The sequence below is a fragment of the Aspergillus tubingensis genome, assembly GCF_013340325.1.
Source record: "Aspergillus tubingensis WU-2223L DNA, scaffold_9, whole genome shotgun sequence".
Taxonomy (NCBI): Eukaryota; Fungi; Ascomycota; class Eurotiomycetes; order Eurotiales; family Aspergillaceae; genus Aspergillus; species Aspergillus tubingensis.
The window spans coordinates 752,268-775,606 of NW_023336283.1; the positions used below are offsets into that span (position 1 = coordinate 752,268).

The following is a 23,339-nucleotide window of genomic DNA, read 5'->3' on the forward strand; positions in this document are numbered from 1 at the left end:
GTGCATTGCCAGTATAGATCCACCTGCCATGAGAGAGAAAACCTTCATACGTCACATATCTGGAATGTCCCCGCAAAGGAGATGACCGACCCATTGTAGCAAGGTTTAAGGCATCCCACATCCATATGTGACTACCCTTTCTTCTCTACGACTGGATCCACTGCACCATGTGGTGGTCACGATCATAACTGGGAGCAACCGAGATAATTGGCCCTGTGAGCCCCTTGCCCAGTGTGGATTAGATCGGGCCTGGAGGGTATGGGTGGGTAAGTATGGCTGTAGCACACGGCCACTCGGCCGGAGAGCAGAAACTGCTAGCATCTAGTCCTTTTACTTTGCATATTCTTCGAGAACTACTAGACTACCCCAGACTGGATTCCTGTTAGTCTGATTTCGAAATGCAACCTAGCAGCAAGCGGGCGTGATTGAAACCTAGGACTCGCGAGTCTATTACTAGGATGATTCAGAGATGTCGCCTTTCGTCGTGTTGTTGATGGTTCTGATTCGCGCATAATATCTGTGTATAACTTCCTGCTGTTATCTGGGCTGTCCAGCTTGACAAGGATACCGGCTTTATTCTGACATGGGCTGCAAATAGCATGCGTATAAGATCGCTGCGGCGCACTGCCTTGGGACGACCGACTATGTCCGAAGGCGCTTCTTGTTCATCTCGTACTTTCGACTGTATCGGGGTTGTCCAGCTTGTCTCGTCTCAAGGCTCAGACGATGTTCCTATGATAGTAACTACTTTCGTGCAAGACTATTTTGATGGATGATACCCTGTCGAGAGATTTACTGTAGTCAGGCGCTATCTGATCTGATCCTTTGTTATCTCTGCTGTCTACGTGGCAGATTCTTACCCCTGCCAACACTATCTTGAGATCTAACTATGTCTTTTACATACCAGCGAATAAGTCCCTGCCTATGTCTTGGACTATCCCATAGGCAGTCAGAAGTAAACACTGCCAAAACCTTGTCGACAGCCCTTTTGACTGCAATCCATTCCAATTTGCTTTCATAATTGGTCATTACTTCTACTTCGTCTCGAGGCAGGAGTAGTCACATATGAGAGTTGTCTCAAACTTATGGTGTAAGCCTGCAGGAAAAGTTCGATGGACGGATAACAGCGAGACGTAGAGATCATTACTCCTGCCCTTCAGCTCCATAAGGAACTTCCCCAAAGATAGGCAGAACTACAAGATGGGAAGTTTCGAGCATCGCTTACCACCTTTCCCCTTAACTTCCCACCTCATGAAGTAAGATGATCAAGGTAGATTCCACGTCGCCTTGACTATGAGTAAGATGATCAAGGTAGATTCCACGTCGCCTTGACTATGCTGTCTCAGAACCTATAAATCCACGGTTCTGCTCGCTGAGACATCTCTTTCCAGTCTCATCCATCTCATCTTGACTCTACCTCGTGAATTGACCCGATTGCTTATCGCTGCCTACAGCACCACGCATAACCATGGCCCTTGAAATGATAGTGATTATCTTCTTGCTTCTTGGTTTGGTCTGGTGGTTCATTCAGTCGACTTTGTTCGACCCTTTCCGGTCGGATTAGATATGTCTAGATCAATCTGACATACACTTCCATATAGACATAACAATATATGTGAAGTTTTGAGTCTTCTGCCTACCTTCTAGCAGCATAATCACTGAAGAGATTGCCTCTAGTCGTATCCTTCAATATGAGGGCTGATTTGATTTCTTCTGAGACAGCATAGATTGACATGATATAGACATATGCATCATGTAATGACGCATTATTCCTCGGAATAAGGCGACATGGCACTGTTGTGGCTTCTATCTGCGGTCTCACATTACCTTAACATGCCATCATTGATAGCTGCATCAAAGGCAAAGTTACAATTTCCCTATCGCTGAAGACAATGAATACCATGTATAATGTGACAAATGCCGGATAAAGACGGTTACATAAAGGGGAGCATATGTATAGTGTGGCTAATGAGCGCCACAGCCGGTGGTGTTACTGCTTCTACTACAGTTACGAACTATAGCTGCCGGATTAATGCACAGCAAATAAGCAGAGTAATTGGTCACACTGATTTTTGTTAAAATAAGTGACCAATAGCAGACGATGCAGTAAAAGAGCGTTGTCCTTTAGCAGTGTAATCAGCAGAAATTGTAGAATTTTATATTCACCTAGTTAATAAGCAGATAGGCATCAATATGACATGCCAGAAAACGGACATCCGGTAAAAAGCAAATTTTCAAGGCTTTCCTGAAGCGGTAGGGGAATGGAGATTGCCACCCAGTTCAAGCCGGGGCAAACTTTCAGAGCCTTGGACTTTCAATTCACAGAGGTACTTATATGGGGTTGTATTCCTTGACCACGGTCGCAGTCCCTGGGGATGATGCCTAAGAGAATTATTCGAATATTCACTTAAGCTGTGGGAAACAAAGACTAAAAGATAGAAAAGAGTGTTGTGTTCTCTTTTTAATTTTTTTTTCTATTTTTTAAACTCAGCTGCCAGGTACCGCCAAGCGATCGCGACTCCCGCAACTCCATCAATCAGATCTTCCCCCCGAATACCGCCGCCCCCCCAATCTACTTCACTCTTCTTTGACTTACTTGCCTTCGCCCCCTTTTTGATCTTCTCGAAAGTGTATCTGTTTCTCCAATATATATTGAGAACAGACGGGAGATCTCTCTTCATTCGTTGGTGAGATCAACCCGCCTATTATCAGAGTGTTGTGGGGTCGGCTTGCGCCTTGCCAGTTCAGTCTAGCCTTGCTCAGTAACTTCGGCAATAATGGCGTCCGCGTCCGACGCGTCAATTCAAGATATCCTAGAGGATATCGAGCTCAACCAGGTTATTTTGCAAAGCTTGGACGAGGAACGACCCGATGCCGCTGAAGACCGACAAGAGATTCTAGATGTCATCAAACGCCTGGAAGCCCGACTAGCGGTGCTCCAAGGCCGTCCCGCTGGGGGCCCATCCGCTGCCTCTCCGCCACCGGGTCCAGCCCGCTCAGGCTTGTCTTCTGCCCAGCTAGATGGTGCCTTTTCTGATGCTCCGGAAAGTGCTGGTCGTGCACCTTCGGTCGACTCGTCTTCTTCGTCTGATGATCGGTCCGTGCTGCGCTTTGATGATGTCGCTCCTGGACCGTCAACTTTGCGAAAGCGGCTACACCTCAGCAGTGAGGATAGCCACTCTGAGAACAATGAAGATGACTCCGACTCCTCGGATTTCACAGACGACTTAGAGGCCCCAGTTTCCAGACGGCCAAAGCGGATGCGTCGCGTTAGTCCCGAGGCCGAGCCTAGCAATGATGCTCCCGACGATGATCTAGACGACCCACTCGCTGGCAATGAACAGCTACGCCAGATCTTGGGCATTGACAGCGCTGATATCATGCGCGAGATTCAAGAGGAGCAAAGACGGGCCGAGCAATGGCTCGAGGAACGCCGAGAACAGGAGCGCCGTGACGCCGAGTTTGCTCGCCGACTTAATGACTCCTTCCGTGAGCCGTCTCAGTCGCCGTCGTCTTCGCACAGCATGTTCCCTCCAAGACCTTCAGTCTCCGCTCCCGCTCCTTCTTCTTCGTCGAACAGACCTTCCATGGCCCACACTGGCCGTTTCCCCGAATCTTGGGCGCAACATAACCCACTTGAATCTCTGCCCTCTCACAGTCGTGACAACAACCGTTCCCCCTTCAGTGAAGCCCGAGATCCCCAGTCCTTGCTTAGTAGCGATGATAGCGATCTCGCCGAGATCACGCCGTCCGACTTTCAACGTCATTGCCAAATTACAGCCGCTCCACATGCGCGTCCTCCGCGCTGGGGTCCTTTTGCCCCTACGATGCCTAACGGCCTCCAGCCTGCGCAGAGTCGGTCACTCCAGGTGTCTCCCGCGCCGCGTGATGGAATGGGATCTGGATCTGTGTTTGGTCCCCATGTAATGTCAAACACAATGGCAAGGCTCAATGCAGGCAGGGAGATGCTGGTGCAAGCCGGAAGGATGATACTCGGCGGCAACGATTCCAGGCCTTCAGACCCTCCCTATATTGATCTAGAAGATTACCAGGGACCAGGTGGATTTCGCAAGGCCAGAGACTATCTAGAGTGAGTAACTTGACCCCCCTCATAACGCGCCGATCCTTGAAGTAGCTGACCTTCCTAGTGACTACTATGGCTCTGAAATTTATGGCCCCGACCCAAACAAGACGAAAGAAGATATTCAAAAGCTGCTGGAAAGCATCAGACCTGACTCCGAGATTGCCCTACAGAACCGCGAAGGAACCCCTGAAGCTCTCAAGTACACGCTGCTGGAGCACCAGAAGTTGGGGTTGTCTTGGATGAAGTCGATGGAAGAGGGCGACAACAAGGGCGGTATCCTTGCCGATGATATGGGTCTGGGAAAGACCATACAAGCTATCGCTCTCATAGTGTCCCGCCCGTCGACTGACCCCGAGCGCAAACCCACCCTGATCATTGCCCCCGTTGCGTTAGTGCAACAATGGAAACGAGAGATCGAACGCATGGTTAAGCCCGGAAAACATCAACTTTCCATCTGGGTATTGCATGGCGATAAACGGCTTACTTTCAGAGAACTGAAGCGGTACGATGTGGTTCTCACCACCTTCGGCACACTGGCCGCAGAATTGAAACGGAAGCAGAAGTACGAGGAGCTAGAGGAACGGGATGTTAACCTGGCGAGACAAGCCCTGGACACTCTTCCTCTTCTGGGGCGGCGTTGTAAATGGCATCGCGTCATTGCGGATGAAGCCCAGTGCATTAAGAATCGGAATGCAAAAGCTGCCCTTGCGTGCTGCCAGCTCAATACTACCTACCGCTGGTGCATGACAGGAACTCCTATGATGAACAATGTCGAAGAGTTACACTCGCTGATCAAGTTTCTGCGTATCCGCCCCTACTCCAATATTGAGACATTCAATCGCGTGAGTATTCCCTGACCCCATTAAAGATATTCAACGGAAGTAATAAATTGACCCTGTGTTCTAGGACTTCACTCGGCCATTGAAATCTAGCCCCGCCATGCGCGAGAAGGCTATGCTCCAGTTACAGGTCTTGTTGAAAGCCATTCTTTTGCGGCGAACTAAGAGCTCGGAAATTGACGGCAAGCCGATCTTGCAACTACCGCCCAAGGTCTCCGAAAGAGTCCACGCTGTTTTCAGCGAGGAAGAGCAAGAGTTCTACAATACTTTGGAGTCACGCAGTCAACGCGAGGTGGACCGATATCTCCAACAAGGAGTGGGACGCAACTATTCCAATATTTTGGTTCTACTACTTCGACTTCGACAAGCGTGCTGCCATCCCCATCTGATCAAGGACTTCACCACCGAAGTCAATGCCGCTGAAGAGGGCATGGATCTCATTGCCAATGCGAAAGCATTCGGCGCTGAAGTCGTTGCTCGACTCAAGGACAACACCGAGCTAGAATGCCCAATCTGTATCGATGCTGTTGAAAATCCTGTCATTTTCTTCCCTTGTGGTCATGGAACCTGCGCGGAGTGCTTTTCCAGAATTGCGGACCCTGAAATGGCCCTACGGAACGGGCGCGATGACGGAGGCGAAGTAAAGTGTCCCAATTGCCGCGCAAAGGTGGATCCAAAGAAAATCACCGATCATCGGTCGTTCAAGAAAGTACATTTCCCTGATGAGTCCGACGAAGCAGATGGTGTTGATTCTACCAAAGATACGGAAGGCACCAACGACGAGGATAGCGATGATGACAGCGATGATGATAGCGACGACGCTGGAGGTCTATCTCGGTTCATTGTCAAGGACGATGATGAGGAAGAAGGACCTTCTACGAGAAGCAAGCGAGCGAAGGGCAAGGGCAAAGCAAAGAACAAGAAGTCCCTTGCGGAACTCAAGAAGGATGCTCAGAAGAATAAGAAGGCGAAGCTCAAGTACCTGCGTCGTCTCGAAAAGACCTGGATGTCAAGTGCCAAGATCGAAAAGGCCATGGAGATATTGCGCGAGGTCTACCACCGAGACGGCAACGAGAAAACCATCATTTTCAGCCAGTTCACGTCCCTGCTCGACTTGCTGGAAATTCCTATCGCTCGTCAAGGATGGGACTACCGACGCTACGACGGGAGCATGCGACCAGCCGATCGAAACACATCCGTGATGGACTTTACCGACAACGAAGACTGCAGAATTATGTTGGTATCGCTGAAAGCCGGTAACGCCGGTCTGAACCTCGTCGCAGCATCCCAGGTCATCATTTTCGACCCCTTCTGGAACCCCTATGTCGAAGAGCAGGCAGTCGACCGTGCCCATCGCATTGGACAGGTTCGCCCTGTCCAAATCCACCGCATTGTCGTGAAGGATACTGTCGAAGACCGTATCCTTGAATTGCAGGATAAGAAGCGGGAGCTTGTGGAGGGTGCTCTGGACGAGAAGGCTTCGAGCAATCTCTCCAGACTCGGAGCCCGCGAACTCGCATTTTTGTTTGTAAGTCGACAGCCACCTACTCATATTTTTACGATCTTACTAACCGATCTGTCTCCAGAACATCCGGTCTTAATCATTTTTTTTTTTTTTTTACATTCATCTAATATTTACATGGCGTTTGCGGATTCCCAGCACAACAAGATACCCTAGACCCCTTTCCCCTTTTCATTTACCCTTACTTACTACTCCACTGCATCTTCTCATTTGCTCCCCACAATTTGTATTCCTATTCATCAGCCATCCCCTGCACTGCATTGCCATATCATGTCTAGAATGAAATTTTTGTTTAGCTTACTGTAGAAAGAAGGATGTTTGTTTCTTTCACAATGACTCGGAAACCGACTTCCGAGATCGTTCATCTACAGCCACATATCACCTCAATACCTTACCTACTTAATCATCTAGCTACTATAAGAATGAAAACATTGCTCACTCGAACATGACTATGCTCTCTACCCCATAATCTAGTAGTAAAAATACATATTATATTCACCACCGAAACCAATTAAATCGAACTAACTCAAACCCCACAACCACAGACAATAACAGCAACAATCAAATCAGCACGAAGTAGTTATCTATCTATATAATATCTATCTATTAAATGTATCTAGTATAAGCAAGGATGTCCAATTGTCAATCTCAACCCAACACTCACACACGCACACACACATTCATTTCAGCCTGATCAATAATCACACCAGTGACGTCACTGTTATTGATGTGGGTGGGGGTGGAAGGAAAGTCCACACTTTTCTTTTTCTTTCTATTGATCGGCGGGCGGATTATGCATATACCCTTTCTCATTATTATACAACGGAGTATAGACTATAGAGGTGTATTGTATGGGGATGAGGAGCACTCAGGGAAATGTGATTTGTATCTGTGGGTAGTGAGATTTTTGGTATGCTAAGTTTGGTGGGGGGCTGTGAGGGTGCGATTGAGTTTGTTGGGGGTTTGATTCGGTTTTTGGTTTGGTTTGGTTGTGGTTTATCTAAGTAAGGGGGGGAATTGGGATATCATGAGATTCGAGTTTACACACTGTATAATACAGCAAGAAAAAGCGAAGAGAATAGAGAGAGTATGTAAACTTTTTTTCGTCCAACAGTATAGCCGATGGACGGATAAACAGTGTCACCGTTTCAAAAAGGAACTTTGTAGAGATAATCAGAGTCTAGACTACTAGTGGTAAATATTGCAAATGCATAATCATGCCGACCGTTCTCGGGCTTAATTTCCTTCCCTCCGCTATCATTGTATCGTGATTTGAAATCTTGCATAACGTACCCAGTTATTGGGACAGAACTGCAACCACGAGCCCGAGCTCGTGGCCCAGGCTCTGGCCCCAGCCTTCATTGATCGCGCGTTTACAAATCGGCGTCCTCCTCGTCGGGCAGGGGCATGTTGGCGGCAGCATCCATCTCCTGCTCGTACTGGGCCAGAAGCTCCTTGTTGACGGTGACCTCGGGGGGAGCAAGAGCGGGGGCAGCAACGAATTCCTGAGAAATGCTTGTTAGTATTCAGTCTCACAGACCAATGATCAGATCTAACTCACCAGCTGGGGGTTGCCGACCAACTTGCGAGCGAGCCAGAGGAAGGGCTTCTCGAAGTTGTAGTTGGACTTGGCGGAGATGTCGTAGTACTGGAGGTTCTTCTTGCGGTGGAAGGTGATGGTCTTGGCCTTCACCTTACGCTCCTTGACATCGACCTTGTTACCGCACAGCACGATGGGGATACCCTCGCAGACACGGACGAGATCACCTAGAATGGATGTGTCAGTCTGATATCGAGACGCGCGTGGCTTGACTCCTGAAGGTAAAAGCACTTACGGTGCCAGTTGGGGACGTTCTTGTAGGTGATACGGGAGGTAACATCGAACATGATGATACCGCACTGTCCGTTGATGTAGTAACCATCGCGAAGACCACCGAACTTCTCCTGACCAGCAGTGTCCCAGACGTCGAACTGGATGTTACCCAGGTTCTGGCAAAAGCGTTAGTCGGACCGGCACAAAGACGGCGGAATGGACAAAGCGGGGTTTCCGGCGGGGCATACGGTGTGGAAAGCGAGAGGGTGCACTTCGACACCGAGAGTGGCGATGTACTTCTTCTCGAACTCGCCAGTCAAGTGGCGCTTGACGAAGGTGGTCTGTAGTGAAATTTCTCCAGTCAGTAATGACGTCTCGTGGCGGGTGAGGTTGGGCGGGCGATGAAGTTTTTCTGTTGATAGGGACGACGGGCAACAGAGAGGGGTAAACACGCATGACAGGAATGCAGTCGAGCGTTAAGAGGCGTCGAAGAGGCGACATGCCACCTCCGCCCAGTAAGCCATGTGGGATAGAATATCTTTGATTCAACTTGCCTTTCCAGTACCACCGTCACCGACGAGGACAAGCTTGAAGGTCGGTACCTGCTCAGCCATGATGAAGGTTGGATGTGATGTGGGGGGGATGGAGATGAGAAGAAGAAAACAGAATTTGCGATGAAAGTCGACGGATATTATAAGTCGACAGTGGGATGCGACACTCGATGGACAAAGCGATCGAGGGGTGTTCGATAGAACGAGGGGGTTGGACAGGGAGGAGTTAGAGTGGGAAGGTTATTTCTACCGGTGATGGAATTTTTGCCGTGAGTCGGTCGCCCAAGCCTGGTGGTCACGTGCTGCTGTTGGGCCTCAGGCAGTCAACCGTGCCCCGCAGGATCGCGCAAACTGCATTTGTTGCATGTCTCGCTGTCGATCCACACGGTTCTTTGCGAGTGAACCCTCTACGCTGTACGGAATTGATCATTAACGTCCATATGAACAGGTGCAATTTCATCTCTTGAACCTAAACTGAAACGCCACCCTAAATGCTTCCCTAGGTATTTCCCGGCAATAATAAACACGTCACGTTCGATCATGAATACATGTCACATTCCTCATCAGAGTCCAATAGCAAGAAAGCAGTAAGGAGAATTCATCAACGAAAGTAGATCGCACCCGGGTAAGTCCTAGTATTCCAGGGACTATCCCAGAGTACAGTAGACAGCCGTCATTCTCGTGCCTAACCCGATGCCAGTCCACTACAACGGCACGAGATGACAGCCCAACAAGCCCCGACCGCCCCAATCACGGCGAGGGACCAGCTGCAGGGACAAGTCAATACTGCTGGAAGAACTAGGATCTTTCCGCACGACTTTGACCGCCACGGTGCGCTAGAAGATGTTAGTTTGGGGCATTCCGCAAGTGTATGTCCTTGAATTCTGGAACCAGAAGGTTGGAAGATAATCTCCAACTTACCCCTTCACTCTGCTGCACTATCTCCGCCACCTTGGAGAGACGTTCATGGTTAAGCCAGTTGGCACTCCCGAACTCCCGAACGGTATCTCCCACCCTCAGACCTGCCTGGTCGGCGGGACTTCCAGGCACCACACTATTGACCTTTGCGAACGGTAACCCAGATGTCCCAGCACCGGATGTATTATTGCCAGACACACTAGGTTGTGACCCCGATGTACCATTCAGACCGCCGCCCGATTGTACGGCAGTTTGCGCCCGCTGCAAATTCGCAAAGTGGTTGTGGATTCCTTTCTCCAGATGTGACATCACGTCTTTATGATCGTTCCGCAGTCGAATAATCCGGGCTCGAGTAGTGCGTACTAACTAGTGTTTAGCAAAGGCACTGCGGGGGCGTAGAGCAGTGACTCACTTTGGGCAACATCGATATCGTCTCGTGGGAAGCCATCGAAAGTAGTGAGAGATGTGTTCATATTAACGCCATGCTAGAACAGAAAGCATCGTCAGTCGACATCTCACAGAGTGGCAAGGCTTGTCCAAGTTCGATTTAACTCACCGAGCCGAGGACGCTACTCAAAGCCGAGAGTTCTTCTTCGATGCGTTCCTTTTCTTGCATGAGATCGACCATGCCGAGCTTGGACAGGTCGCGAGGAGGAGCGCCTCCGGACGTAGGGCCGGAGGCTACTGTTGGGGCATGAATGTTTGAACCCATGGGTATTCCCATACTAGAGTGAGTGTGAGGTGGTTTAAAACATCGTTGGTTGGATGGAAGATGAAGGAAGGACCGGGCGGCGAGAGCTGTCGCAGACGGATCCCGGAAAACGGCGGTGGGTCTTTCGGTGGGAAATCTGGGGGAGTTTCATCTTCTTGGCATCGCGCGCTGTGAAGAGAACTGCGCAACACCATCATCCATTTGTCTGCGAAGATTGAAGTTGATATGAATTCATTGTAAATTGGAGTCAGGAATAATGTCAGGTACATATGAAAAAGTGCCTAGTTGGCTGAAAATGCTATATCAAACTGCTATCTGCTCCTACTATGCTGCCGCTAAACTGAGATCTAGAAGCCTCAAAAGTAGCATGAACAACACCTACCAAGTTGTGAACCGTTCACCTTCACCACTCTCGCCGCCTTGACCTTTTCTAGTTGGAAAATCTGGCTAACGTGCACAGATGATGTCGATGCCCGTCGTTTCATCGTTGGGAGCAATGGAAGGCCGTTGCCGTGTGGTAGGACCAAACACATTGCAATTTGATTCTCAACCGAGCGGTGCATGATGTAGAGGCAACTTTACTCAGAACATTACCGTAAGTTTGTTTAACCTACTGTGATGGATTTCACACGGTTTGCGTTTGTTCGTACTGGACGTTTTGATCCAACACGTGAGCTCCCCCGGCGACAGCAAGTATGCCATGCTTTCCCCATGTGAAGAACTGTGCGAGTCGTTGCTTCCACTTGCCAGCAAGCACCTCTACTCATGACACGCATTCTCTCCTGTGATTCTGATTCCTTCTGAGCTCACATCCTCACTTGGAGTTTGTTCACTTCTACACACAGTCTGCACCATGGAAGAATCCAAGGATATGGGCGAGCCTCCCTTGCTGATCCTGGAGAAGCCCGAATATGTGGTGGAGATAACTGCAACGCATCCTATGCCAGTAGATCCTGTGGCTGCTTTCAAGCGTTGGATGAATAGCTTCCGATCCCGAAGAGGCTGTCCCCCACCCGAAAGATACGTCGAGGGTTGGCCGATGGAAGTCAAGCCAGATGATCGGGACCTCCTACCGGACTTGTTAACCTCAAATGAGTTTCAGGAAAAGCAATGGGAATCCTTGTCCCACCGTTCGTCCAATCTTGGAACCGTTAAGACGGCCACTCTGAGCATTACTAGCCAAAGTGTGGTACGATCGAGGGGTACCACGCAGAGCACAACAAATCAAAGCATACGATCTGATGCTCGTGAATCGCTAGACAGCATCAGACCTGCCTTGAATCCTTCAATCGATGAGGAAGCTCAGCACAGGGCGATTAAGAGGCGTCGTGTTCTCCGGGAACTGATCACTACCGAATGTGACTATATTTTCGGCTTGAAAGCACTGGCTGATGTATGATTACCTTCAAACTAAAGTATAGGCACGTGTTGCTGCTTACGGATAGCTAACGTTTACTCTGATTGTAGGCCCTTTTCATATTTTCTGTCAGACCGGAGATTTACCACAATATTCAACAGATCCGTGACACGCACGAGGACTTCCTCTCCCAGATTCGAAAGCTGACGCCCATATCGAACCTTGCAGCAGCCGAGTTCGATACCTTGATGCCTCAGGGTGTTCACAAGCGCCTGAGTGCAATTGACTTTGGTTTGAGGGCTTTGCATGCCAAGTCTCTGCGATCACGTAGCTTTAGGACTTCTATGGATTCGCGTCTCAGGGCGTTGGCTGCGGAGACAAAAGAGGCCTTGCAAGTTGCGCTAGAAGTCGGCAACCTGGTGAGTTTTCCCGAGGAGGCTTATATATTTGTCAGCTACTGACATGATATGGGTAGTCGGCATCTTTCACCGCTTACAAAGTGTTCTGTAAGAACTATGGCTTGCTCACAGTAGATGTGAGTCTTCTGCGCCAGTCTGTACCGGATTGGCGTATATTCGACCAGGGAATTGAGGCTCTATCGAAGTCGGTTGCATCATTGGAAAGGCAGACACAAGAGGAAAATAAAGCGATGTCTCTGAATGACCTCCTGATCAAGGTAGAGATAGACACCCTTGGTTCTGCTTCTGGATGCTAACGTTAAACAGCCAATTCAACGTCTGTGCAAGTATCCTTTGCTGCTTGAGGAACTATTACGATGGACTCATATTCAGGACGACCCATCGGCCCATGACGGCATCCGGCAAGTCCTCGAACAAGTCCGCGCGGTGGTATGCGAAATAAATCAAATCACCGAAAACCCCATTAGCAAGGCACTAGTGAAGAAGACCTTTTTGCTACAGAGCTTCATGGACCTATCAACATCAGTAAGTATACCACATCTCCCTACAGGATATAGAAACTGAGGTGGTTTGAATCTACAGAACATGATCGATAACATCTACAAGCAACTGGGTCCTTTGAGCCTGTGCGGGGTCCTTCACATCACATACCAAACCCCTGAGTATATCACGGGAGGATACATGGTCTGCATTCTGTTCACCTATCATCTCGTAATAGCCAAACCGAGCAATGACTACCGAAGGCTTGAGCCACTAGCATGTGTGTATATTCCTGACATGAAGATTGATTCGATCAGAAACGGGGAAGGTGAGGAAACTGCCTATAAGGGTCATTTTGTATGCTAAACTCTGTGATAGGTCTTCGTTGCTATGGCTGTCTTTTCTCCTGGAAACTGATTTTCCAGTCTCAGGGCAAGAACTACGAACTGGTGCTCAGTGCTGCCTCGGCACGCGAAGAAAAGAAATGGGAGACCGAGATGCTCAGGTCTGCAGCCGCATTAACTGACATGCCGAAGTCAGTGGTAGCGAAGCTGAAAGAATACTCATTTCTGTCTCTGGAGCTGGCTCCATTGAGTTGCAGCAACGGTGCTCTGCCTCTTCTTCCTCGCCGACCGTCTATGCAGGCATTGGCTACATCGCGGACTCTACCTGATTCACAGAACATCATCATCAAAAAGACGCATTGCCCACAAAGACTCCAGATGACGGAATCTGTGGACGGGGAAATCGAGCGGCCGAAGATGTCTGCCTTGTGCCCAGCCCTTGTACTGACTGCCAGAAGACAGGATCGAATACTCCTAGAACGTGCCATATCTGCTTTCTACACGCGGGACGTTCTGCCGTACCCTGGGATGACTTTAGGCAAGGGGGACATTTTCCATAGTCCTGGGTCTCTTATGAGACATCTGAGCCGCCGGCCGGGGTTGTACCGACGCTCCAGCTGTGTGAGCCTCAGCACCGCAGGCTATTCTGCTAAGTCTGTTACGGGAGCGACATGTGCCGACGAGAAAGTCCATAGGAAGCTTGGAAAGAGTCAGGAGAAGAGTTTACGAAGTGTATCGAGAGGCAAGCCAGCAACTCCGGACACGGACAAGGGACCTATCTTGGCGCGACATAGTAAGGATATTCGACGGTCCAAAACGTGGAAAGGAAAAGGAGGTCCGAATGCGAAAGCCAAGGCTGCGATCATTCCGACCAGTGCTAGCAACAAGGGAACGGAGACACCCGACGGTTGTTCCTTGAGAACATCTGCTATTCGGAGGATGTTTAATTCGATGTCCTCCCGACGGACGAAAAGACAGGGTCGCATGGGGCTTGGGAGTGGGGTTTGATGGAGGTGATGATGCAAGTTGTGTTGAGATTTCCTGCAGTATTGCATCAGATGGCCAGGTACGTGAGTACAAGTGTGTGGAATATGTATGGGGTTCTTAGGGATTCGTGTCGATTCTGAGGAGAGTGGGGGAGGAGAGATTGACCGGAGCGGAGCGAGACGTAATTAGTAGCATTAGCGAGCCAGAATGCCAGAATGCCAATAATGTCCGTGACTGGAATGATGATGATGATGATGCCGATGAGGGAATTGAATTCCATAGGGAGCCATGTTTCTCCACCGGGTGAACCAGAAGCGCAAGAGCAAGTGCAGAGCATCCGCAGCATCAGTCGATGATGACGTCGGTGCTCCCGTCGGCACACCCGCCTTGATGTATTTAAAGGCCTGCGATATTCGAGGGAGAGAGGAAATAGATCAAATCCAATCAACTCAATTATCACACGAACACTATACTAGCCATAAACAAACCCTTTGCACGACTTTTCTCACTTCAATCGCTCTTCCTGCCACTGTTTGCCCGCCTTTGTTTCCGGTAGCATCGTGGTGACGTCATCTGCCCTCACCTCACACGACACTCTTCAACTCACTTCATCTCAACTTCCTCTCCTCATCTTCCCATCGTCTCTAGCAGCTTCATTGAAAGAAAGAAACTAGACCGTTCTTCCATCTTAGTCTCCAAATCACTACAAACCACTACACACCACACCACCAACATGCCTCGCCACAACGACCCCACCTCCAAGATGTTCTACAAGGGTGCATCCGACGACTTCATCGTCTTCGTCGATGACCACGACGCCTTGAACAGATGGCGCAGTGACCGCTCCGTCCCTCTGGCGGATGTTCTTAACGGCTGGAAGATCTTTGTTACTCACAAGTAAGTAAGCCCCTTTGTCTTCATTAGAGCAGACCTAACATGCAATTACTTCTAGGCACGGAGCCCAAGGCGTCCTCGACGGAGCTAGCAAGGCTAGTCTCGAGAATGAATTCGGAACTGCCAATGAAGACGACGTTATAACTCAGATTTTAGAGCGTGGAGAGTATCAATCTACTATTGTATGTTGATATACTACCCTCAACAGCACACTTGAAGAGGAATAGATGCTAACTGATCTCTCTTGTGGTATAGGCTCGCGAACAACAAGGTGATACCAACTTCCGTAATGGTCCTGCTTATCGATAGATTCGTGCGCCCATGTTATTACTTACGCCCTTGCTGGCTGGCTGGCTGGCCTGTTTCCTTCCTCCCCCTCCCTTGATGGGTGTGTGGCGTGATGTGATGTTGCAAGAGGGGGGGCCAAGGATTGTTAGTAGCATGATGATCGACTGATCGAGCACATGATTATTTATTTTTTTTCACTAGCGGATGAAATGTACCTACCTACTTGTCTATCCTAGCTATCTTCCTAGGAAAAGAGAGGGTAATTGATAAATGAAATGAAGTGAATGAAATATATCATGGTCATATCTATACTATATTCTATGATTGTAACCAGAATCGTGACTCTACATCTATTCTATTCTACTTTCACACCATCACTACCACGGCCTTTCTCCATCTCCCAAACCTTCCTCCTCTCAACAACCCACCTCCCCAACTCATCCCAAACCTCCCTCTTCTCCATAACCGACATCCCCGCCGCCAATCCACTCGTCGTCGTAGCCACAAAAACCCTCGCCCCATCCCATCCCTCCACCCTCCCCAAATTCATCCCCTCATCCTGCCACCCATACCTAAACTCCTCCTTCCGAATCCCCCGTCCGACCTTAACCCTCCAAACCGCCTCCCAAATACTCTTTCCCACAAGACACACCGCCTCAGGCCTCTTCTCCCTCACCTTCGCCTCCAACACCGGCACCCCCGCATCCATCTCCTTCTTGCTCAGCATGCTCGCGTCCCGCGTCGGACGTTCCACGATATTCGTGTTCCCGATGTTATATAACTCCGGAAGTTTGTATGTATCTGAGGGCGGGTGTCGGATGGGTGTGATCCCCGACCAGTGGAGGAGTTTCCAGAAGAGGTTGCTGGGGTGCGCGTAGGCGTAGCCGGTTATGCCGGTTAGGATCCCGGGGTTTACGCCTACGAGGAGGAGGGTTAGGTTTGGGGGGATGGTGTCGGTGAGGAGGGAGTCGGATGCTGACGATGGTGTGAGGGTTTTGCGTGGGCGGGGAGAGGAGGTGGTGCTGGTTGGGGTTGAGGTGGAGGAGCGGGATCGGGAGCGGGTTATTCGTGTTGATGTTGTTGATGTTGGTGGTGTGGTTCGTTTGCGTTTTAGAGGAGAGGATGTACGGTTTGGGTGTGTTGTCGTAGTGGTAGCAGTTTGTTTTATGGATGAGAGTGCCGGTGGCGCTGAGGACGTAGGCTTCGCGGTGTGGAAGTATTGGTTGAGACGGCCGTTGAAGCTGGTCTTTTTGTTCACGGGGACGTCGTTATCGTCGTCGTGGTCTTCGTTATATGCTTCACTGTTGGGATTGAGGGTTGTAGGGGGTATTTGGCTGTTGTTGTCCTCGCGAGGACCGTCTTCGACGAGGGGCATGCTGGTTGCTGGGTCTGCCGGTGTTAGTGGAAGCTATGCTGCAGAATATTCGCCGGTTAGTGCTGTTGATCGGTTTATATAGGTATCATTTCAGGGGATTGCTAAAAGCTTTTCCTTGGTTGCTGGTGATTTGCCTCATCTCTTGTTCCTCGGTCTGGAGCGCTCCAGACGCTTAACCGCTTTGGGTAGTATTGGACGCGGGATCACGTGAGTTTGCCTTGGGAAAGTGGCAATAAGGCATCAGATTGTACTGTGGGTGGCGGACTAGGCATAGTACTAGGCTTGTCTATATTTAGAGGTGTATAGCTGTGAATTGCCTCAAACGAGGGTTTAGCATGTTGTAGAGTGTTCTTCTGCCAGTTATGGGCGATAGTATATCTATCGTATGGAAGGCATGATCTTGTAATATGAATTGTCTTGGTTTCGAGATCCAAAAGAACTATAATACACACAGATACATATACTCTGGCGTCCAGGCAACAGAGTCCTTATATAACTGCCACATCCAGGTCAATAGCTGGACAGTCATCACTGACTGAAAGAGGACCTTTTATCTGTCCAAACTCCATAAAGCAAATATTACCGATATACTAGCATCGCTGGGTATCGTATCGTAAAATCATATCATGTCGTGGTCGTCAAGTGTCAGGTTTCGTGTTGGTACAAGTTGTGCTATACCTTGTATTCGCTTCGTTTCGGGAGGGTCCATGGCACAGGGCAAACGACCTATTATCCATCAGTTATATTTTGGGAAATTCGATCGCTGTATACGTACCTCGCCCTCACTGTAGGCCCAGAAATACACCCCGATTCCAATAACATAGTATAGAGCAGGGTCCGTTCCCTGGTAGAGGAGCATGGATAGAAGAGCGCTGAGGGGATAGAAGATCAATCGGAATTCGATGCTGCGGTGCGCGAGGGAGCCGGCGACATATTTCAACGGCCATTCCCATGCAAGTCCGAGTAGGCCCAAGAGGAGGTTGAGAATCTGAAGAACAGGGACTGGATTCACAGCGCCGTTCAGGTTGAGCGTCATAAAGTCCCAGAACACCTTCGGCCAGATAAATCCTTCGATCGCCGCGCCAATTTGGTCTGTACATTCAGTGCTCAGATTAGCATCTTTATACAAAATAGATAAAGACGTGGTGCATACAAGCTGAGGCAGTGAGGATAATAAGTCGCGCCCAGTGATTTTTGATAAGTCTTCCCATGGTAGGCAGGCTTTGGCGTATAGTGGGGAGTTCAAGCGTCTTCCGTCCGGCGAAAGAGCTCGTTACTCAAAGTATAGACACAATGCTGTTGTTGTCTCATAAACACAAGGATTGCTTTTTCGACCGTAGGGGATCCCTCAACCATCCACCCGATCAATCAATGTCGTGTGTGCTATGCTCGTTCCAAATGACATGGCAGGTGGAGAGATGCGATGCAAGGTCAAGGTTGGTAAATTCTTCCCCGGCAGTTTGCTTGTGAGGAGAAGTAGTCGTATGTAGTGTGTGTGAGTCGGATAAGCTTTAAATCACAACAATCACATCACCACATAAACTTAATGCAGGAAAAATGAGATAGTGTCGGTTCAAATAATCATGTACTGCATGACCGAGCAAACTTCAGCTGATAGTCCAGGTAGCCGATGGTGGCCATGGAGGGGGAAAAAGAGCAGCAATACGTACATTAGTAGCTTCCGGCGCCAACGGAGGAGACCACCTGATTTGCATCTTCTTCACAATAGGCCGAACGCAACGGACTCGCCGTCCTCCGCGCTTCCCCCTCTCAACGCCTGTGATACGTGGATGCGTTTTATCAACCGCTCTCTTTCCTAATCCAATCAGCTACCATTCTCCGCTGGAAGCGATCCTCACCCCCTTGACTTCTTCACGAGGATACCTTATGATTGGATCTGGGCGCTCGGTGTAGCGTGACAGTGCGAATGATCCTGGGAGCGCCATGGCTGGTCGGATCAATCAGAGGAAGCAGAACGTGGAACTGACAGAGATGCATCGGCCGCTAAAGTGTGTTGCCGCAAATCTCCTGCATCCTCCGCTCCACCGTCACGCCCCGTCAGGTCGCTAGTGCATCACACCCCGTTTGGCTGCGGAGCTTTGGCTTCTGAGTGGCTGGAGCGTGTGCTACGAAGCGCCCGGCCGGGGCTTCCAGCATCCAAGCTCCTCTGATGGCGGACTATCTTGTGAAGACTTTGAGAAGCGGGGAAATTGGTGCCCAGGTAGTCGGTCTTTTCCCTGCCCCCCAGTCCTTGCTGTGATTTCCATCGGGCGCCTACTGCTACACAGCCAGAAATACCCGCTGTCAAGGCGACTATTACGACCTCAAATATACGCCTACGGGAAGAAGCCAGTCTCACTTAAAACCCCGAGATGGAAGAAGAATCTCTAGATCACGGGGAAACCTATACTGGAATCAAGGCTGCTACTAGACAACTCACCGTCTTTTCGCAGCTCCCTATCACTCAAGATAATTATAGCACCGTTCCTACCCACACGGTCCGAGTGCCAATCTAGTCGTCACTAGATGTGATGAGAACCTCAACCATGCAGGGCCAAGAACTTAAAATATGCCCCAGCAATATCGTCTGATTCCCTGCTCAACCCACGCCAAGGACTCACCACTAGGAAATACCAGGGTCTTCCATTCGAATTCCGGAGATGATTCTGCTTTGGACTAGTACCTGGATCATGAAAGTCTTGGCTCAAAATGCGAGAGCTATATTTGGTAGCAACCAGACCTTAATTTGCATCTCGAATCATATTCCTGTCTGTCCAGACTGTCACAAAGGTGCGCTCCCCATGTCGATGGCCGCTTTGACCGCGTGTGACGGGATGCGCGCCTGTACAGCGCTTCTCATAGGCTGGAATTGGCCGAGACTCCACCCTTCACAAAACGAATCAACGGAGCAGCCGGAGGAATATAGAAGAATCAAATATGGATTTACGGGCCATTGATAGCAACTCACAATCCCGGTGCCACATGGTAAGGTTAGTGGCGGATACCGGGAGATGAGGAGATGGCAGTAGGTTAAAAAAAGACGGACTTTAACCTATCATGTCACTACTAAGTGCGCCAATCGCGCGCGACAGCTTAACGAGTGCACCGCAAAGCAAAACTCAAACGGCTGTGTGACTGAGGAGCATACTCGGTTGTGGCCTTGGGATACGAGTGGAAGGATTATCTATCCAGTCAACAGAGGACGGTCAGACTCGAGCTCTCTTCACCAAGAATCTGGCGCATCAGGCGATAGTTCAACGCCTGACGGTCTTTGCTCCATCTCATTTTCGCCTGAGCCCTGTAAACGGCAAGTTCGGGGATAGTGGTGTCCAACCGGGCGATCCGCTCCCTGCAGGCTATCCTAGCGGCACCACAAGTCCGCACAGCGCAGGGGTTGGGGTAAATATAGAAGCAGAAATCCTGATCCTCGTGTCTCTCATCAATTCTTCCCCTCCTTTCTGCAACCAAAACCGTATCTCCGGGTACCAGACGCTTGACACAGGATTCTCAACTGACATCAACCCCACACCACCCTACTCAGAGGTTACCCTTCAGGACCTAGGCCCGTTTAAAATAAGAATGATATAATCGGATCTGATCCTTGTTCCTCGATTGGTCCCAGCCTTCTGTGATCGTCGGCTTCTACCGCGTCCTGAACCTCCGGCCATTGACTCTAGCACCTGAGAAACCCTATTCATGAGCCATTATTCACGATAAGCCAAGGGAAGCCTGTGATCTCCGTGAGTCCCCTGGACTTCAGGGTGCCTACGGCTCCTTTCAGCGTTCAAAGCGCCTTATCTACTGGCGCCACAGGCTGTCGCTCTGCGCCGGCTTAACTCAGCGGATACTTGAGCGAAGCGCCAGCTCTGGAGGGAGGATTCTATTTATGGATTCCTAGAGTAGAGTATCTACCAAAATCGCTCCTTTCACTTATGGTACGGGCGCCTTCGAAAGGAATCCCAGAAAAAAAGGACTCAAAACATTCACTCCTTTGAAAACGGGTCATTGCAGGTCAATGATAGAGCCTCGCTAAAAATTCATTACATGCTTGTACTGCACTGTGACCATCATGGAACATGCTTGGGGCTCATACGTTACTGCGTCAAAGGTCTGGTTCTACTCCATCTTTTGGGCGCTACATTTTGTCATTTTTGCAGTGGGGTGGTAAGTCTGACGGTTCCTAATGACTGCACGTATATGTACTGAGAATCTTTAGGTATATTCAGGCTTCGGACCAGAGGCTGGCTATGCTCAATACCCTCCAGTATTCCGTTTGGATATCACGGGGCGCTGGGCTGGTGTTGACATGCGATGCCACCCTCCTCTTGCTGCCCATGTGCCGAAATCTTGTTAAAACAATAAGACCTAGGGTGCGATGGCTACCACTAGATGAAACGGTATGGTTTCATCGTCAGGTCGCGTATGCCCTTCTGTTTTTCACCATAGTTCATGCAGCGGCTCATTATGTGAAGTAAGCCCAAATATTCCGACCACGAGGTCATTGTTCTGACAGAAGCAGCTTTTACAATATCGAAAAAGATCATATCCGCCCCGTCAAAGCAGTTCAAATTCACTACACAGAAGCTGGTGGGATTACAGGACATGTCATGCTCCTTTGCATGATGTTGATGTACACCACGTCCCATCAGCGGATCCGGCAACAATCTTTTGAGACGTTTTGGTATACGCACCATCTTTTCGTACCGTTCCTTTTAGCATTGTATACACATGCAACAGGCTGCTTCGTGCGAGACACAGAAGAGCCTATCTCACCTTTTGCTGGGTCTAGATTCTGGAATCACTGCTTAGGCTACGAAGGCTGGAGGTGGGAACTAGTGGCTGGAGGCTTGTACATGCTTGAAAGGCTGTACCGCGAGATCCGAGCAAGACGCCACACCGTTATCCTAAAGGTGGTTCGCCATCCGTATGGTAAGTTCTACATATGCAGATATAAGCTTCTGAACTTTCCTAACAGCGATACGCAGATGCCATGGAGATTCAGTTCCGCAAGGATAGTATGAAGTACAAGGCTGGTCAATGGCTCTTCATTCAATCACCCGATGTATCCAGCAACCAATGGCATCCGTTTACAATCACGTCCTGTCCATTCGATCCGTACATTAGCATCCACGTCCGCCAAGTCGGTGATTTCACTCGTGCATTGGGTGACGCACTAGGATGCGGACCAGCGCAGGCCAGAGATATGGAAGGACTCGACCCGCTGGGAATGTATGAAGTCGCCCTGCATAACGGACAAAAGATGCCTAGGCTGCGCGTTGACGGACCATACGGAGCCCCGGCCGACGACGTTTTCGATAACGAGGTGGCCGTCCTCATCGGCACGGGAATAGGTGTCACACCATGGGCATCGATCCTCAAGAACATTTGGCACTTACGATCTGACCCTAAGCTAGCCGGCCGTCTTCGTCGCGTCGAGTTCATTTGGGTGTGTAGGGACACGTCGTCCTTCGAATGGTTCCAAGCCTTGCTCTCCTCTCTTGAATCTCAGTCGGCAGCCGAAGCAGAGTACAGTGGGAAGGCGGAATTCTTACGCATCCACACATATCTCACACAGCGACTGGATGACGACACTGCCGCTAATATTTTCCTCAATTCCGTCGGTCAGGCTGTCGACCCACTTACGGAGTTGCGAAGTAGGACGAACTTTGGCCGTCCGGACTTCAAACGCCTGTTCACTGCCATGCGTGATGGTCTACAAGACCAGACTTATCTGTCAGGCGTGCATGGGAATTCGACTACAGAAATTGGAGTCTACTTCTGTGGCCCTAATGCCGCTGCCAGACAAATCCGGGAGGCGGCCATGTCCACCTCAACGAGGGACATCCGGTTCAAGTTCTGGAAGGAACACTTTTAGAACGCGAGGCTCTGCCTATGGGGTCAAAAGACAAGAATCAAGGGGAAAAGGAAACACCAAGCTCTCGATACGAATTGATGACTGATGACTCTCCAGCTTTGTTGATAATTGCATGTAACTAGATGTATTTGTCTTGTGATATGAAGTGTCGTGTAATATATGTCTCATGTGTGTCTCTCTACGTGTCGTAATGCAGCACATGACTGGCTAAGGCAACAGTTACAGTATGTTATGGCACAGGGTGTGGTAAACGAAACTTCACGTCCCTTCAGTCGTATTTAACCCACATATTGAACGTGACAGACTGGAGAATTATTAGCAGCACGATATTCACTCGGACTCATTGATGCTTAGAGACTCTGCAAGCGCCGCGCGACATATGGTCTATCTCCTGGGAAATAGTTCCGGAGGAGGCAGATCAACACAAAGTTTGAACGTTAGCGAATGAGAGATATGACACGACGGAAGTTATTGACGGGACAGTCAAGCTATTGAAAAACGAGCGTCATGCGAATAAAGAGCGGTCTGGAGGGGCCAATCAATGCTGCATTCGTTACTGATGTATCTAAAAGGATGCAAGACTGGCATAGGGACGTCCGAAGCACATGAAACATGTCGCAGGAGGACGGCAAGGGATTGATCGGCCTAGGAACACCCCCGGTCCGACCGATTTACCAACCATCATGGTGAAATAACAAAGCAAAAGTATGATGTACGCTACTGGACTGCTAGAATTTTGCAGCAAATTGAGGTCTAAAGATCTCACCGCCACCATGGGAGGTTCAATATGTCTGCCCGCTCGGATGGCTGGCCGTTAGAATACACGCGGGGACCGAAGGGATGGATGGATTGTTGATAAAGTCCGACCTACCGGTCTTTCC

General features: G+C 49.6%; 8 protein-coding genes across 8 annotated transcripts; 4 read left to right on the top strand and 4 right to left on the bottom strand.

The window, feature by feature from the left end:
* Positions 1-2,777: 2,777 nt before the first annotated feature.
* On the top strand, positions 2,778-6,524 carry AtWU_08331 (DEAD/DEAH box helicase; the record flags this gene model as incomplete). Its single annotated transcript, XM_035503439.1, has 4 exons — positions 2,778-4,090; positions 4,149-4,926; positions 4,991-6,451; positions 6,510-6,524. The coding sequence occupies 4 exons, from the start codon at positions 2,778-2,780 to the stop codon at positions 6,522-6,524; spliced, it is 3,567 nt and encodes a 1,188-aa protein (XP_035359332.1).
* Positions 6,525-7,818: 1,294 nt separating this feature from the next.
* Positions 7,819-8,872, bottom strand: AtWU_08332 (Ran family GTP-binding nuclear protein; the record flags this gene model as incomplete). Its single annotated transcript, XM_035503440.1, has 5 exons — positions 7,819-7,950; positions 8,007-8,212; positions 8,281-8,434; positions 8,507-8,599; positions 8,813-8,872. 5 exons carry the CDS (start codon positions 8,870-8,872, stop codon positions 7,819-7,821), a joined length of 645 nt encoding a protein of 214 aa, XP_035359333.1.
* A 641-nt stretch (positions 8,873-9,513) lies between these two features.
* On the bottom strand, positions 9,514-10,451 carry AtWU_08333 (putative 26S proteasome non-ATPase regulatory subunit Nas2; the record flags this gene model as incomplete). Its single annotated transcript, XM_035503441.1, has 4 exons — positions 9,514-9,645; positions 9,731-10,089; positions 10,140-10,212; positions 10,284-10,451. 4 exons carry the CDS (start codon positions 10,449-10,451, stop codon positions 9,514-9,516), a joined length of 732 nt encoding a protein of 243 aa, XP_035359334.1.
* An 841-nt stretch (positions 10,452-11,292) lies between these two features.
* On the top strand, positions 11,293-14,047 carry AtWU_08334 (putative Rho guanyl nucleotide exchange factor; the record flags this gene model as incomplete). The annotated part of the gene is made up of 6 exons (XM_035503442.1): positions 11,293-11,832; positions 11,907-12,215; positions 12,272-12,472; positions 12,522-12,740; positions 12,798-13,023; positions 13,074-14,047. The coding sequence occupies 6 exons, from the start codon at positions 11,293-11,295 to the stop codon at positions 14,045-14,047; spliced, it is 2,469 nt and encodes an 822-aa protein (XP_035359335.1).
* A 712-nt stretch (positions 14,048-14,759) lies between these two features.
* Positions 14,760-15,229, top strand: AtWU_08335 (SBDS family protein; the record flags this gene model as incomplete). Its single annotated transcript, XM_035503443.1, has 3 exons — positions 14,760-14,923; positions 14,979-15,102; positions 15,176-15,229. 3 exons carry the CDS (start codon positions 14,760-14,762, stop codon positions 15,227-15,229), a joined length of 342 nt encoding a protein of 113 aa, XP_035359336.1.
* A 334-nt stretch (positions 15,230-15,563) lies between these two features.
* Positions 15,564-16,583, bottom strand: AtWU_08336 (mismatch-specific DNA-glycosylase; the record flags this gene model as incomplete). The annotated part of the gene is made up of 1 exon (XM_035503444.1): positions 15,564-16,583. One exon carries the CDS (start codon positions 16,581-16,583, stop codon positions 15,564-15,566), a length of 1,020 nt encoding a protein of 339 aa, XP_035359337.1.
* Positions 16,584-17,255: 672 nt separating this feature from the next.
* On the bottom strand, positions 17,256-17,794 carry AtWU_08337 (uncharacterized protein; the record flags this gene model as incomplete). The annotated part of the gene is made up of 3 exons (XM_035503445.1): positions 17,256-17,309; positions 17,359-17,675; positions 17,737-17,794. The coding sequence occupies 3 exons, from the start codon at positions 17,792-17,794 to the stop codon at positions 17,256-17,258; spliced, it is 429 nt and encodes a 142-aa protein (XP_035359338.1).
* Positions 17,795-20,652: 2,858 nt separating this feature from the next.
* Positions 20,653-22,458, top strand: AtWU_08338 (putative NADPH oxidase (NoxA); the record flags this gene model as incomplete). The annotated part of the gene is made up of 4 exons (XM_035503446.1): positions 20,653-20,747; positions 20,800-21,054; positions 21,103-21,512; positions 21,569-22,458. The coding sequence occupies 4 exons, from the start codon at positions 20,653-20,655 to the stop codon at positions 22,456-22,458; spliced, it is 1,650 nt and encodes a 549-aa protein (XP_035359339.1).
* Between the last annotated feature and the right edge of the window lie 881 nt (positions 22,459-23,339).